This window comes from Carassius carassius, chromosome 6 (assembly GCF_963082965.1).
Source record: "Carassius carassius chromosome 6, fCarCar2.1, whole genome shotgun sequence".
In the NCBI taxonomy this organism is placed as follows: Eukaryota; Metazoa; Chordata; class Actinopteri; order Cypriniformes; family Cyprinidae; genus Carassius; species Carassius carassius.
This window is the reverse complement of record NC_081760.1, coordinates 31537190-31551825: the sequence shown is the minus strand read 5'-3', so window position 1 is coordinate 31551825 and position 14636 is coordinate 31537190. Positions and strand designations below refer to the sequence as shown.

At 38.5% G+C, this 14636-nt stretch overlaps 1 protein-coding gene across 2 annotated transcripts; it reads left to right on the top strand.

The window, feature by feature from the left end:
* Positions 1-858: 858 nt before the first annotated feature.
* ddx39aa (DEAD (Asp-Glu-Ala-Asp) box polypeptide 39Aa) lies at positions 859-12289 on the top strand. Of its 2 annotated transcripts, none has more exons than XM_059552637.1 (10): positions 859-1014; positions 1834-2046; positions 3488-3615; positions 9878-10154; positions 10247-10365; positions 10464-10595; positions 10683-10792; positions 10879-11023; positions 11167-11314; positions 12023-12289. In XM_059552637.1, the coding sequence occupies exons 2-10, from the start codon at positions 1839-1841 to the stop codon at positions 12037-12039; spliced, it is 1284 nt and encodes a 427-aa protein (XP_059408620.1). In that variant the 5' UTR covers positions 859-1014; positions 1834-1838; the 3' UTR covers positions 12040-12289. The 2 variants fall into 2 exon arrangements, with proteins under 2 accessions (XP_059408620.1, XP_059408621.1); XM_059552638.1 differs by lacking the exon at positions 859-1014 and adding an exon at positions 1348-1480.
* Positions 12290-14636: the final 2347 nt, after the last annotated feature.

The following is a 14636-nucleotide window of genomic DNA, read 5'->3' as shown; positions in this document are numbered from 1 at the left end:
TAACCTCAGCCACAGTGGGCAACGGGCAGGTGATTTTGCGGTGTTAAGAATATTTTAACTTGTTTATCCTCTGACGTTATTATTTACTTCATGATAACAACTATAATGTATTATAAATAATATACAGAGCGGCCAAAAACAACAATCTACAAGCCTTTTTTTTTGCTTCATGACAGTTGAATTCGTGCATTTTATATTTTAAGATTATTAATTAATGACCTTCTCTTTGCTTGGTAAGTGAATGGATCTAGTTTACAAAGTTATATTCTACCTATAATGGTGTATAATGGTCTGAAATCAGCATTTTGCATTCATCATTAAAATTATATTATCAGCTTCACAGATTTGAAAAAGAAAGAAAGAAAGAAAACTGTAAATTAATTTGTACAATGTAGATGAGGCACCAGCAGATAATTAATTTTGGTAATTTATTATTACTTTGTAAAAAGCATATTTTCTATATAAAATTATATAAATACATATATATTCTATTACGTTTGTTTTCTCTGTATTGTGTGTTCATACTGTGATTCACTAATTCTAATACTAAGTTTTATTATTATTAGTTTTACTAATAATTTACTTTTCAATTGTTAATGCATTTTGTGTTGAGGAAGAATATAGCTAAGGAAACAAACAAAAAATGCATTTTCATTGTAAGCCTAAAATACTGCACACTGGTGGTGGATCAGGACATACCCCCTGACAATGTAAAGCGCTTTGAGTACTTGGAAAAAGCGCTATATGAAATGTAAGGAATTGTTATTATTATTATATTCTGACATCGTGTGGACAGTTTTTAAAGTACTAGGCTTGACACTGCCGTTTGAACCCGCCCACAACTTCGACGCGATTTTATGTTACCCAATCGCAAGCATGCGCTGCTTCTCACCCATTATTGACGTTGAATACAACCAATAGGATAGCTCGATTTTTATTCCTTGGGAGAGCTGTAAACTTAAGGCCTAACCACACGATTCGCCAGTACCGACGTTCAGTTACCAACATCGAAAGGTAATTTGTTTTGTTTACACCTTTAATAATTGTAATTTGTTTCATGCAGGGGTCGTTAATTGTACTCAATTTCGGATTAAACTTTATTTTAGAGGCAATTTTAATAACAAATCTAAGTATTTAAAACGGACAGCTGTAACGTTAGACACCCCGCGTTTCTCTAGCCATAACGTTAACGTACAGCATGCTCAAAGCCTAAATGCGAAAACGAACATGTTTTGCGGCCAAACAGGATCTTATGTGAAGCACCACATGAGTTCCAACTGTGCATAGTCACAGTAAGTTTTAAAGTGTGCTTTGGACCGCTATTTTAGATCAGAAGATCGGTTTAGATGGGACATCGAATGGCGGCTCTATTGTCTGCACGCTGACTGGAAGTCAATTGACTGAATTAAAGCTGGTTTTACATGTATAGCAACTTGTATAATGGAGTTTAAGGGTTTTGCCCTTTAACAATTTTCTCCATGTGGGTACGATTTACTAACAAATAATACTTTAAAGAGAGCAATATAAGTGATGAATTAAGGATAATTTCGAGATGTTTGGATACTGCTGCATACTTTCCAGTCATTAGTTCAGGCTGTTGCAAAACACTGAGCAGTATTTTTTACCTTTTGTTTTATCTATCTATCTATCTATCTATCTATCTATCTATCTATCTATCTATCTATCTATCTATCTATATATATATATATATATATATTTATATTTATATTTATATTTATTATTGTTCCCTTATATTGTAGCAGATCGTGTATATATATTGATTTGGCATAACTCTGTCATTTACATCTTTATGTTCCCATGTGTCACCAAAAGTTACCATGGCTGAAAACGATGTTGATAATGAGCTGTTGGACTACGAGGAAGACGAGGAGCCCCAGACCATTGCGGACAGCGCAGTCCCAGCCGGCAAGAAGGAGGTGAAAGGCTCCTATGTCTCCATTCACAGCTCCGGCTTTCGTGATTTCCTCTTGAAACCAGAGCTGCTCCGCGCGATCGTCGACTGTGGCTTTGAGCATCCTTCTGAGGGTGAGGATTACTGTGAAATGTTTTAAAGCTTTTTAGACTGTGTAAAAAGTTTAATCTAGTTTTAGTACATCTATTATATGAGTATGTATTCATACTCACTCACTCTTTGTGAGTATAAATAGCTACCATATTCAAAAACGTTATGTGACGTGTTGCCAAGTACAGGTGCATCTCAATAAATAAGAATGTAGTGGAAAAGTTCATTTATTTCAGTAATTCAACTCAAATTGTGAAACTTGTGTTTTAAATAAATTCAGTGCACACAGACTGAACACTCTATCTCAACAAATTAGAATATGGTGACATGCCGATCAGCTAATCTACTCAAAACACCTGCAAAGGTTTCCTGAGCCTTCAAAATCGTCTCTCAGTTTGGTTCACTAGGATACACAATCATGGGGAAGACTGCTGATCTGACAGTTGTCCAGAAGATAATCATTGACACCCTTCACAAGTAGGGTGAGCCACAAACATTCATTGCCAAAGAAGCTGGCTGGTCACAGAGTGCTGTATCCAAGCATGTTAATAGAAAGTTGAGTGGAAGGAAAGAGTGTGGAAGAAAAAGATGCACAACCAACCGAGAGAACTGCAGCCTTCGATTCAAGAATTTGAGTGAATGTAACAAGGAATGGACTGAGGCTGGGGTCAAGACAGACAAACAGACGTGTCAAGGAATTTGGCTACAGTTGTCGTATTCCTCTTGTTAAGGGCTAAGGAGAAGAAATAAAAGGACTGTTGCCATTAGTCCAAAGTCCTCTTTTCAGATGAGAGCAAGTTTTGTATTTTATTTGGAAACCAACGTCCTAGAGTTTGGATGAAGGGTGGAGAAGCTCATAGCTCAAGTTACTTGAATTCCAGTGTTAAGTTTCCACAGTCTGTGATGATTTGGGGTGCAATGTCATCTGCTGGTGTTGGTCCATTGTGTTTTTTGAAAACCTAAGTCACAGCATCCGTTTACCAAGAAACTTTAGAGCACTTCATGCTTCCTTCTGCTGACCTGCTTTTTGAAGATGCTGATTTCATTTTCACCTGCCCACACAGCCAAAAGCACCAAAAATTGGTTAAATGACCATGGTGTTGGTGTGCTTGACTGGCCAGCAAACTCACCAGACCTGAACCCCAGAGAGAATCTATGGGCTATTGTCAAGAGAAAAAGGAGAAACAAGAGACCAAAAATGCAGATGCAGAGAATTATTATTAATATTATTATTATTTTTTTAATGTGAGGTAAATCATCAATATTAAAAAAAGCAACGACTTGAACTACTTCATTCTGTATGCATTGAATAAATTTAATACAGAGTTTCACAATTTGAGTTGAATTACTGAAATGAACTTTTCCTCAACATTTCAATTTATCAAGATGCGACTGTATGGTATCCCATACTCCGAATTTATTGTCCAGAATTTAAATGTATTAAGTTTTTTCATCTTTCCTCAGTCCAGCATGAGTGCATTCCACAAGCCATCCTGGGTATGGACATCCTGTGCCAGGCAAAGTCTGGGATGGGAAAAACCGCCGTGTTTGTGCTCGCCACACTCCAACAGATCGAGCCAGTGGACGGCCAGGTGTGTATTCATTGAACTAGATCTTGCAAACTCAAAATCGGTACGGTTTACATTGCTATTTGTATAAGTCAACATATACAGTCGTGGCCAAAAGTTTTGAGAATTACATAAATATTAGTTTTCAGAAAGTTTGCTGCTAAACTGCTTTTAGATCTTTGTTTCAGTTGTTTCTGTGATGTACTGAAATATAATTACAAGCACTTCATACGTTTCAAAGGCTTTTATCGACAATTACATGACATTTATGCAAAGAGTCAGTATTTGCAGTGTTGGCCCTTCTTTTTCAGGACCTCTGCAATTCGACTGGGCATGCTCTCAATCAACTTCTGGGCCAAATCCTGACTGATAGCAACCCATTCTTTCATAATCAATTCTTGGAGTTTGTCAGAATTAGTGGGTTTTTGTTTGTCCACCCGCCTCTTGAGGATTGACCACAAGTTCTCAATGGGATTAAGATCTGGGGAGTTTCCAGGCCATGGACCCAAAATTTCAACATTCTGGTCCCCGAGCCACTTAGTTATCACTTTTGCCTTATGGCACGGTGCTCCATCGTGCTGGAAAATGCATTGTTCTTCACCAAACTGTTGTTGGATTGTTGGAATAAGTTGCTGTTGGAGGGTGTTTTGGTACCATTCTTTATTCATGGCTGTGTTTTTGGGCAGAATTGTGAGTGAGCCCACTCCCTTGGATGAGAAGCAACCCCATACATGAATGGTGTCAGGATGCTTTACTGTTGGCATGACACAGGACTGATGGTAGCGCTCCCCTTTTCTTCTCCAGACAAGCCTTTTTCCAGATGCCCCAAACAATCGGAAAGGGGCTTCATCGGAGAATATGACTTTGCCCCAGTCCTCAGCAGTCCATTCACTATACTTTCTGCAGAAGATCAATCTGTCCCTGATAGTTTTTTTGGAGAAAAGTGGCTTCTTTGTTTAGGCTGTTCTAATGTTTCAAACATTTCTTGACATAGATCTCAGAAAATGGAAAAAGTTCAGCATTAAATCTTCACACTTGCAGGAACCTAAATAACCAGCAATGGACTATAAAGGCAAGGCAAGTTTTTTTATGTAGCACATTTCGTACACAATGGTAATTCAAAGTGCTTTACATAAAAGAAAGTAAAATAGTAATGAAGAAAAATAATAACAAGAATAAAACAAGCAATTTTAAAACTTTTAAAATTATTAAAACTGTACTTATTTAAAATGAATTTAAAACAGTAAGAAAATGATTTTACATAAAATTAAATAAAAAAAAAACAGTGAAAAAATAGAGCAATCAGTTCGGACATTGCACAGTGCTCATTCAATAAATGCACAGCTAAACAGATGAGTTTTAAGTCTAGATTTAAATGTGACCAGTGTTTTAGCACATCTGATCTCTTCTGGAAGCTGATTCCAACTGCGGGCGGCATAGTAACTTAAGGAGGACTACCCTTGTTTTGTGTGAACCCTTGGTATTTCTAACTGACTCGATCCTAATGATCTGAGTGCTCTGTTAGGTTTATATTCAGTGAGCATATCTGCAATATATTTCGGTCCTAGGTCATTTAGTGACTTATATACGAGTAAAAGTACTTTAAAATCAATCCTAAATGTAACTGGAAGCCAGTGTAAGGACCTGAGGACTGGTGTGATATGCTCAGATTTTCTGGTTCTAGTCAGAATCCTGGCAGCAGCGTTCTGGATGAGCTGCAGCTGTCTAATGGTCTTTTTGGGAAGGCCGGTGAGGAGCCCATTACAATAGTCCACCCTGCTGGTGATGAAGGCATGAACAAGTTTCTCCAAGTCTTGGCTGGAAACAAAAGATCTAATTCTTGCAATGTTTTTTAAATGATAGTATGCTGATTTAGTTACTGCTTTGACATGACTATTGAAACTAAGGTCTGTCTCCAGAATCACACCAAGATTCCTGACTTGATTTTTAGTTGTTTGACCCCTAGAGTTAAGGTATGCATTCACCTTGAACACTTCATCTGTTTCCAAATGCAATGACTTCAGTTTTTTCCTTGTTTAACTGAAGAACGTTCTGGCACATCCAACTATTAATTTCATCAATGCATTGGCAGAGGGAGTCAATTGGGCTGTAGTCATTTGGAGATAAGGCTAGGTAAATCTGGGTATCATCAGCATAGCTGTGATAGGCAATTTGGTTCTTTCTCATTATTTGACTTAGTGGAAGCATATACAGGCTAAACAAGAGCGGTGCAAGAATTGACCCTTGTGGGACTCCGCATGTCATGGACGTCCACTTAGACTTATGCTCTCCTATACTCACATAATAACCTCTCCCTTCTAAGTATGACCTGAACCATTTGAGTACCATCCCAGAAAGCCCGACCCAGTTTTCCAGTCTCTCTAGTAGTATGTTATGATCGACAGTGTCAAACGCAGCACTGAGATCTAGCAATACCAGCACCGATATTTTGCCAGAGTCACAATTTAAGCGAATATCATTTATTATCTTAATGAGTGCTGTCTCTGTGCTGTGATGCGGTCGAAAACCAGATTGAAAATTGTCCAGGTATCCATTTGAGTTTAAGTATTTGTTCAGCTGATTAAAAACTACCTTTTCTATAATTTTACCTATAAAAGGAAGATTAGATTGGTCTAAAATTGCTCAAAATGGTGTTATCAAGATTGCTCTTTTTCAGGAGGGGCTTAACAACTGCATTTTTTAAGGAGTTTGGAAATGTCCCAGAAAGAAGTGAGGCGTTCACCACTTCTAAAAGATCTGCTTCTAAGCAGTTAAACACATTTTTGAAAAAAGATGTGGGAAGTGTGTCAAGATAGCAGGTGGATGATTTTAGGTGCTGCACTATGTCTTCCAGAATTTTGCTATCAATTGCTTCAAAAATCGACATAGTATCTTTTTTATATTGTGGCCTAATCTGTCTGACCTCTGCATTACTTGAGGATGTGCTAATCGCCTTCCTGATATTGATGATCTTCTCAGAAAAGAAGGATGCAAACTCATTGCATTTGCTGTCTGAGCATTTCACTGGGAATCTGACTTGGGTTGGGGGGGGGGGGGGGGGGGGTTGTCAGTCTCTCAACAGTGGCAAAAAGAGTACGAGTGTTATTTAAGTTACTGTTTATAAGGTTTGAGAAGAAATTCTGTCTAGCTGTGGCTAGTTTCACATTAAAAGCATGAAGGCTGTCTTTGTAGATGCTATAGTGATTTTCAAGTTTTGTCTTCCGCCACATCCGCTCTGCTTTTCTGCATTGTCTTTTCATAGTCTGAACTGCTGTTGATCTTCTCCAAACTGATTTCTGTCTGTTTGTTTTCTTTCTGATTATTATTGGAGCAATATCATCAATAACATTCTTAACTTTTGAGTTGAATGAATCAAGGAGAGTATCAACAGAGTCTGCAGAAATGCTTGGTGTTAAAGATATAGCCTCCATAAATAGTACACTTGTGTTCTCGTTAATACATCTCCTTCTGACAGAGACCGATCTAGATTCAGTTGTAGCAGACAACAAAATTTCAAAGAAAATACAGAAATGATCAGATAGTGCTATGTCCTTAATAACAATGGATGAAATGTTTAGACCCCTACTGATGATTAAGTCTAGAGTGTGTCCACCTTTGTGTGTGGATCCATGCACATGCTGAGTCAAGTCAAAAGTGTTTAGAACCGTTAACATTTCTTTTGTAGTTTTGTTTTCTGAATTATCTATGTGAATATTAAAATCCCCTGCAATAGCAAAACAGTCAAACTCTGAGGAAATCATTGATAACATTTCTGTGACCTCTTCAACAAAGGCTGGAGAGTATTTTGGAGGCCTGTAAATAATAATAAACACAATGCGTGGAGCACCTTTCAGCACAATCCCTAGATATTCAAAAGACAAGTACTGACCAAATGACACTTGCTTGCATTGATAGACATCTTTAAATATAGCAGCTACACCCCCACCTCTCCTAACAGTCCTGCAGACACTCATGTAAGTGAAGTTAGGAGGGGCTGCTTCATTAAGGACTGTTGCATTGCAGCTGTCTTCAAGCCATGTTTCGTTTAGAAACATAAAATCCAGATTGTTTGTGGTTATAAAGTCATTGATTAGAAATTATTTATTTTTTAGTGAGCGAATGTTTAAAGATGCTAACTTGATGGCTGTGCTTTGTGTCTTTACATCAATTTTAGTTTGATGCATAATAGGCCGCAGATTAGATGAGTTTGCCCTTCGGCTTGAGATGGCCTTAGACTTTCTATCACGTGATAAAACTGAAATAGAGAAAGCTACAGGCACACTGGGTTCCCGCTTGTTCAGTAGGCATTTGTGAATGTTGCTGTTATTATAGCGGGGACCCAACACATATCACTGAGAGCTGCTATCAGTTGTTTTTGGTTCACCTTCAGCAGATAGAGGGTTTGGGCCCTGGCGTTGTGGCAGTGGTCGAAGAGCTCTCGCAGGAGCAGGGACCACAGGCTTCGGTGGTTTTGGGGCCTGCCGTTTTTTTGTGATATCTGCAGGCTTGCAGCAAATGAGTGAGAGAGTTTAGTCCCAGCATACCCCAATTCCTCCATTTTCTGTGAGAAGCACAGAAGTGGAGATGCTGGAGAAAGTGATAATGTGTCTGGTGAGATGGGCTGTGTCTCTGGTGTTTCCGGTGGCTGTGATATGTTGTCCTGGCTTCCCTGGCTGTTTTCCAGAAAGTAATCCCTGGGTGCTGAATCTTGTAGCTGTTTTGATACATCACAGTCAGTCTGTGAGGAGGTCTGTGGGCAGGGTTCAGTCGGGATAGTGTCCATGAGCAGTGCTTGTTTTGGCTGTGTGGTGTTATCAGTGTCCTTGTGGGATATGTCAACCACATGATGACTCGGACCCGGTGTGTGTGTGCTGAATGGATTGACACACACTGCTGAAGGATGACGGAGGGAAAAGTAGATATTGTCATTAAACTCTCTAGCACCAAGTTTGTTTGGGTGGAGGCCATCCGGTTTAAACAATTGTCTATGGCCCCAGAAAAGATTGAAGTTGTCGATGAAATTCACTCCTTTTATATTACAAGATCTTTGTAGCCATGTGTTCAGCCCAAGCAACCGTGAAAACATATTTGTTCCCCTTGCTGGGAGTGGTCCACTGATGAACGACTGAACTTTGAGTCTTCGAAGTGTTTCAAAGAGTTCACTGAAGTCCTTCTTAAGGAGTTCTGACTGCTCTTTCCGAATATCATTCTTCCCCACATGGATGATGATTCGATTTGCCGTCTTGTGCTTCATCAGAATGTTCTGAAGTTCCTTGTTCACATCAGAGACCGTTGCTTGAGGAAGGCAGCATGTTGTTGTAGTCCTGCTACGGATGTTTCTGATAACAGAGTCACCCACTATCAGAGTCCTTGGCTCGGCTGCACTCTGAGCTGAAAGCTGCTGTCTGCTCGTCCTTGAGCGCCTGTTAGTAGCCATGTTAGCTGCTGGCTGATCAGATCCATCTTTAAATACATTTTTGGGATTCCTCACCTACATTCATTAATGCTTCAAATCTGTTCTCAAGATGTATAGGGGGTGGTTGAATGCCAGTATTCACAAGCCTTGTCATAGTCGAATCTGGGATAGAGGAAGCTACGGCAGCAATACGAGAAACTCGTGACAATCTGATATTTCGTTTTCCTTTGGGTCTCGCTCCCTGTTTGTGCCATCGATTAGTGTGGCGATCAGTTTCGGCTTGTTCCTCTACACTTGGTATAAACTGTTGAGATTCAAAAGATTCAGGGGACTCACCGGCTGTATGCTGAGAAGGTCCATGACGACGATCTGCTAAGTGTTCCGTCTGTTTTGGAATTCCAGCAAGTAACTTTGTTTCAAGAATCACAATCCTTTGTAGAAGTTTGCAGCAGTTCATGCAACAAGTAGATTTTTCTCTCTTCTGTTTGAATGTAGGCAGTTGTTTTCCCCTCTCTGGAATGTAAGCTGCTGGCAGTGGGAGGCAAAGTTTTCTTTTTGTAGTATTATTCCAGTCCCAAAGAGTTTTTAGTTTTAGCGTTTGTGCCAAAAAAATCTGTTTTTTGAGCACTGTGCTGATCTGCTGATGTATAAATCTTAGAAAAATCTTAGAAAAATCAGAGAAAAGTACAGAAATAAGAAGCAAAGCACAGAGCAGTTAGCTAGAACGTCCGAAAGGTAGCAAAGCCGGAAGCGTCAGTAAAGCCCAAATTACATTGGTTTCATATCCCGTTGCAGACTGTTACTTTAGATCGAGACTAGAATTAGCTATAGTTATGGATGTTAAGTCAACACACATTTTCTTCTCTGCAGGTTTCTGTGCTGGTTATGTGCCACACACGTGAACTGGCCTTCCAGATCAGTAAAGAGTATGAGCGCTTCTCCAAGTACATGTCCAACGTTAAGTGTGCTGTCTTCTTCGGTGGTTTGTCCATAAAGAAGGATGAGGAAGTGCTGAAGAAGAGCTGCCCTCACATTGTGGTGGGAACACCAGGGAGGATCCTTGCCCTCATTCGCAACAAGACCTTGAACCTCAAAAATGTCAAACACTTTGTGTTGGATGAATGTGACAAGATGCTGGAGCAGCTGGGTGAGTTTCATTGTGATATGTATGGGCTGCCTTTGGAGCTGGATGTTTTTTGTCGTTCCCCAGAGGTCTAATTGTGAGTGATTGCATACTAGATATGAGACGGGATGTCCAGGATATCTTCAGACTGACCCCTCATGAGAAGCAGTGCATGATGTTCAGCGCCACGTTAAGCAAAGAGATCAGACCGGTCTGTCGCAAATTCATGCAAGATGTGAGTCAATGTCTTTCTTTTTGTGTCTATTTATGACCCGCTTCGCTCAAAAGCTGTGAATGGTGTTCTGAATCGCAAAGTCTCTTCTTTTCTCTCAGCCGATGGAGGTGTTTGTCGATGACGAGACTAAGCTTACCCTGCATGGACTTCAGCAGTACTATGTCAAACTAAAGGACAGCGAAAAGAACCGCAAACTGTTTGACCTTCTTGACGTTCTGGAGTTCAACCAGGTAATTGTCATGTCTTCACGTTTTCACAGACATTGACCTTAAATGTGACCACTTGTCAACTCAGTGGTTTGTGTGAATGATTTATAGGTGGTGATATTTGTCAAATCCGTTCCGCGATGCGTGGCTCTCTCTCAGCTGCTGGTTGAACAGAATTTCCCAGCCATTGCGATCCACAGGGGAATGGCTCAGGAAGAAAGGTGAGACATTTGTTGATCCAATGATCTTGGAATGGTTTGGTAAGAAATGCAAATGCTGAGGACATTTCTCCTTCTCTTTCACGCAGATTGTCCCGGTACCAACAGTTTAAAGATTTTCAACGGCGGATCCTGGTGGCTACTAATCTGTTTGGTCGTGGGATGGATATCGAGCGTGTTAATATCGTTTTCAATTATGACATGCCTGAAGATTCAGACACATACTTACATAGGGTATTTATGCATGATGTGCTGTGGTATTTATCAAACCGAGAGATGTAATAGTAATTACCCAACCCTAAGATTCAAACTAGGGCTAGGGTCAGAAAAATGCACAATTTAAGATTGTTAAACTCTGTTATCCTCCTTTCTTTCAGGTGGCTCGTGCTGGTAGGTTTGGCACAAAAGGATTGGCCGTCACTTTTGTATCAGATGAGACCGATGCAAAGATCCTGAACGATGTGCAGGACCGTTTTGAAGTCAACGTCGCTGAGTTGCCCGAGGAAATCGACATCTCCACCTACAGTAAGAAATTTGTAATAAAGTAATCTGCATTTTAAATTCTGTATTGATCCTTTTAAGATGAAGATAAGCAAGTATCTGCTGATGCAGATGGCAATCCTGTACTGGTTTTTTTTTTTTCTTGATCAGTTTAGATTTATACCTCATTAACTTCACTTACCTTCATTAGAAATAAAAAGGAAACAAAAAATAGACAAATATTTTACAAATATTACAATCTCAAATGTAAAAGTCAATGTGAGAATAGACATAACTGCTACATGTTAAAATCTTGATTAAAAAAAATTTACTACAAACTGCTGTCACAGGACTGTCAGTGTCCATCTTAAATTCGAGATTGTACTATATAATAATAATAATAATAATAATAGTAATGAATTCCAGTCATCCTCAAATACAGTATTTTTTTTTACAAAAAAAAAAAACTCAGAACTTTATATACAAGTTATGCATAGTAATGGAAACATTGAAAAATGTTGGAGAGACAGAGAGTTTTAACCAGACAAATCTAACACGCTGCTTGAATGCTGTTGAAGTGCTTCAGGAGACTTGAACTTTAGTGCGTAAAAAAAAACAAAAAACAAGAAACTGAAACTCATCCCTAGTGTAGGAAGTCTCAGGTTTGGCTATTCAATTATTATTATTTATTTTGTTTGTTAATGTGTAATTGCAGTTGCCTCCTAATGTTTCTCTCTCTTTCTTTTTCTCTAGTTGAGCAGTCCAGATGAGCTAGATGTGTGAAGAAGTTGTGGTGGCTGTTATCCAGATCTCCCCGTCTGTGTCTCAGTGTTGTTTCTGTGACGGCGGGAAGAGAGAACCGCCCAGTTTTTATTTTCATATGATCCTGCCCAAAAACTCTCTTCTCCTTTTGTGTACTTTATTTTATTGTTCCAGGGGATCGTTGGGGAATCCTTTTTTACTTCTGTTAATTGTGGATGTTTGTTGATTTGAGAATTAAAAACATTTTATACTACACAAGTTATCTGTGCAGTATTTTTGAGGTTATTTAAAGGTGAGGTGTCAGTTTTCAGTGGTAAAATGATTTCTTCTATTCCAGTTTATTGTACAGATTGCTACCTTTGTGTGAACTATCGGTCACAATTTTTAATGAAAAGATTAAAAAAAAGATTCAATATAATCTAACCTGCCTAAAAGTTTAGATAATCCATAGATTTACAGGTATTGATTTTACAAACGAAATTTAAAAACGTCAAAGGTTTTATGTGTACCATTTATAAACGCTTCATAACAAATCTGCAAAACTATAGACATTCAGTTGCAGAGCAGTTGTCTGGCGCACTCTATTGGTCAACTACTTTAAAGCTTGCTTTTGTTTCACACAAAGATTTGTAATTGTAACAATTCTGCAAGTGTAGTTTTTCTTTAAACGTCCTATACTTACACTAAAAATGAGTCAATCTAACTGTGAAAAATATTAGTGATGTATTTAAAAATGGCAAAACCATGTACATAATAATGACAAAATATTTAACGGGGACTGCTATTTTCTAGCTTTCAAAGACTTTATTGCTCATCACTAGATGGCGCCAATGCCTATTCTGCCCTGCTTTTGTTAAAGTGATCTCTGCTCCCTGGAATCTGTTGAGATTCACTTCACTCAACAAAAACCATTCTTTCAATACTCCCTGCAATTTTATCAAATAAGAGTTGTGCATGTTATACTATATATATATATATATATATATATATATATATATATATATATATATATATATATATATATATATATAAATTCATAACACTTCCACCAGTGAAAAAAGTCTTGTTGTTGCTCTTAAGTGTGTCGTTCGTACGACTTAGGTTTCTGGATTCAGCACGTGGTGCAGACCTTTTTTTTTTTTTTTTTTTTTTACTAAAAGTATCAAATAACGTAAGCATGAAGAATCGCGGAACAGAGCGAACAGAAAACCCTTCAGTACCATGAATTAATGTATAAAATCAGGGCCGTAAGACACGCCCGATAATTAGAAATGGCCAAATTGTCCCCTAGGACTTTAAATTATAGGGTGATGTTAGGTCTTCCTCATCTATATTTAATTTATCGCTCGTCATTGTTAAAACGATTGAGATGCCAATCAAAGCGCACAGCAGCCAATGCAAGGCTTTAGATTGTCACGCTTGTTAACTTCACGTGCTCGTGACCGAATTCACCGCGTTCACGGAGTCTCTCGTCTTAAACAACAAATAGTGTTTTAGCGACGTAAGTACTACATTTCGCTGCTTCAGTAATTGTAAGTGGAGTTTTTTGCATTTCTTTTGCTAGATTATGGTCATGGACCGACATTATGTCTGTGTAGGCAGCTAATATCGTTACATTTCTCCAAGCACTTGTATGTGTAAGTTAATGTTATTCTGTTACTTGCGATTAATATATCAAGAGGAATAATCGACAGTAATGATTTCTGTCATAAATAAATTGGCACCCTGACCCTGCACTAAATACCTTTTTTTTCTTTGTAGCATTTAAAACTTTTTTCTTTGCTGAATTGCCCATAAACAAGACCTCTGTAACTTATGTCTTCAGATAAATGCTGAATTTCATCGGATCGCAACCCTTCCTTTACAGTCCAAAATTCCTGACCAAACTGGATAGGTTCTCTGATGATCTGATAAAACTGTTTGCAAAAAAGGGTGGAGTGTTTAGAAAAAAGATTCAAGATGTGATGGTGCCAGTGTCTCAGGTTGTATTATAATTATTATTATTTTCATTTAACTTTTTTTTTATACAACCCGAATTCCGGAAAAGTTGGGACGTTTTTAAAATTTTAATAAAATGAAAATTAAAAGACTTTCAAATCACATGAGCCAATATTTTATTCACAATAGAACATAGATAACATAGCAAATGTTTAAACTGAGAAAGTTTACAATTTTATGCACAAAATGAGCTCATTTCAATTTTGATTTCTGCTACAGGTCGCAAAATAGTTGGGACGGGGCATGTTTACCATGGTGTAGCATCTCCTTTTCTTTTTTTTTTAAAACAGTTTGAAGACGTCTGGGCATTGAGGCTATGAGTTGCTGGAGTTTTGCTGTTGGAATTTGGTCCCATTCTTGCCTTATATAGATTTCCAGCTGCTGAAGAGTTCGTGGTCATCTTTGACGCATTTTTCGTTTAATGATGCGCCAAATGTTCTCTATAGGTGAAAGATCTGGACTGCAGGCAGGCCAGGTTAGCACCCGGACTCTTCTACGACGAAGCCATGCTGTTGTTATAGCTGCAGTATGTGGTTTTGCATTGTCCTGCTGAAATAAACAAGGCCTTCCCTGAAATAGACGTTGTTTGGAGGGAAGCATATGTTGC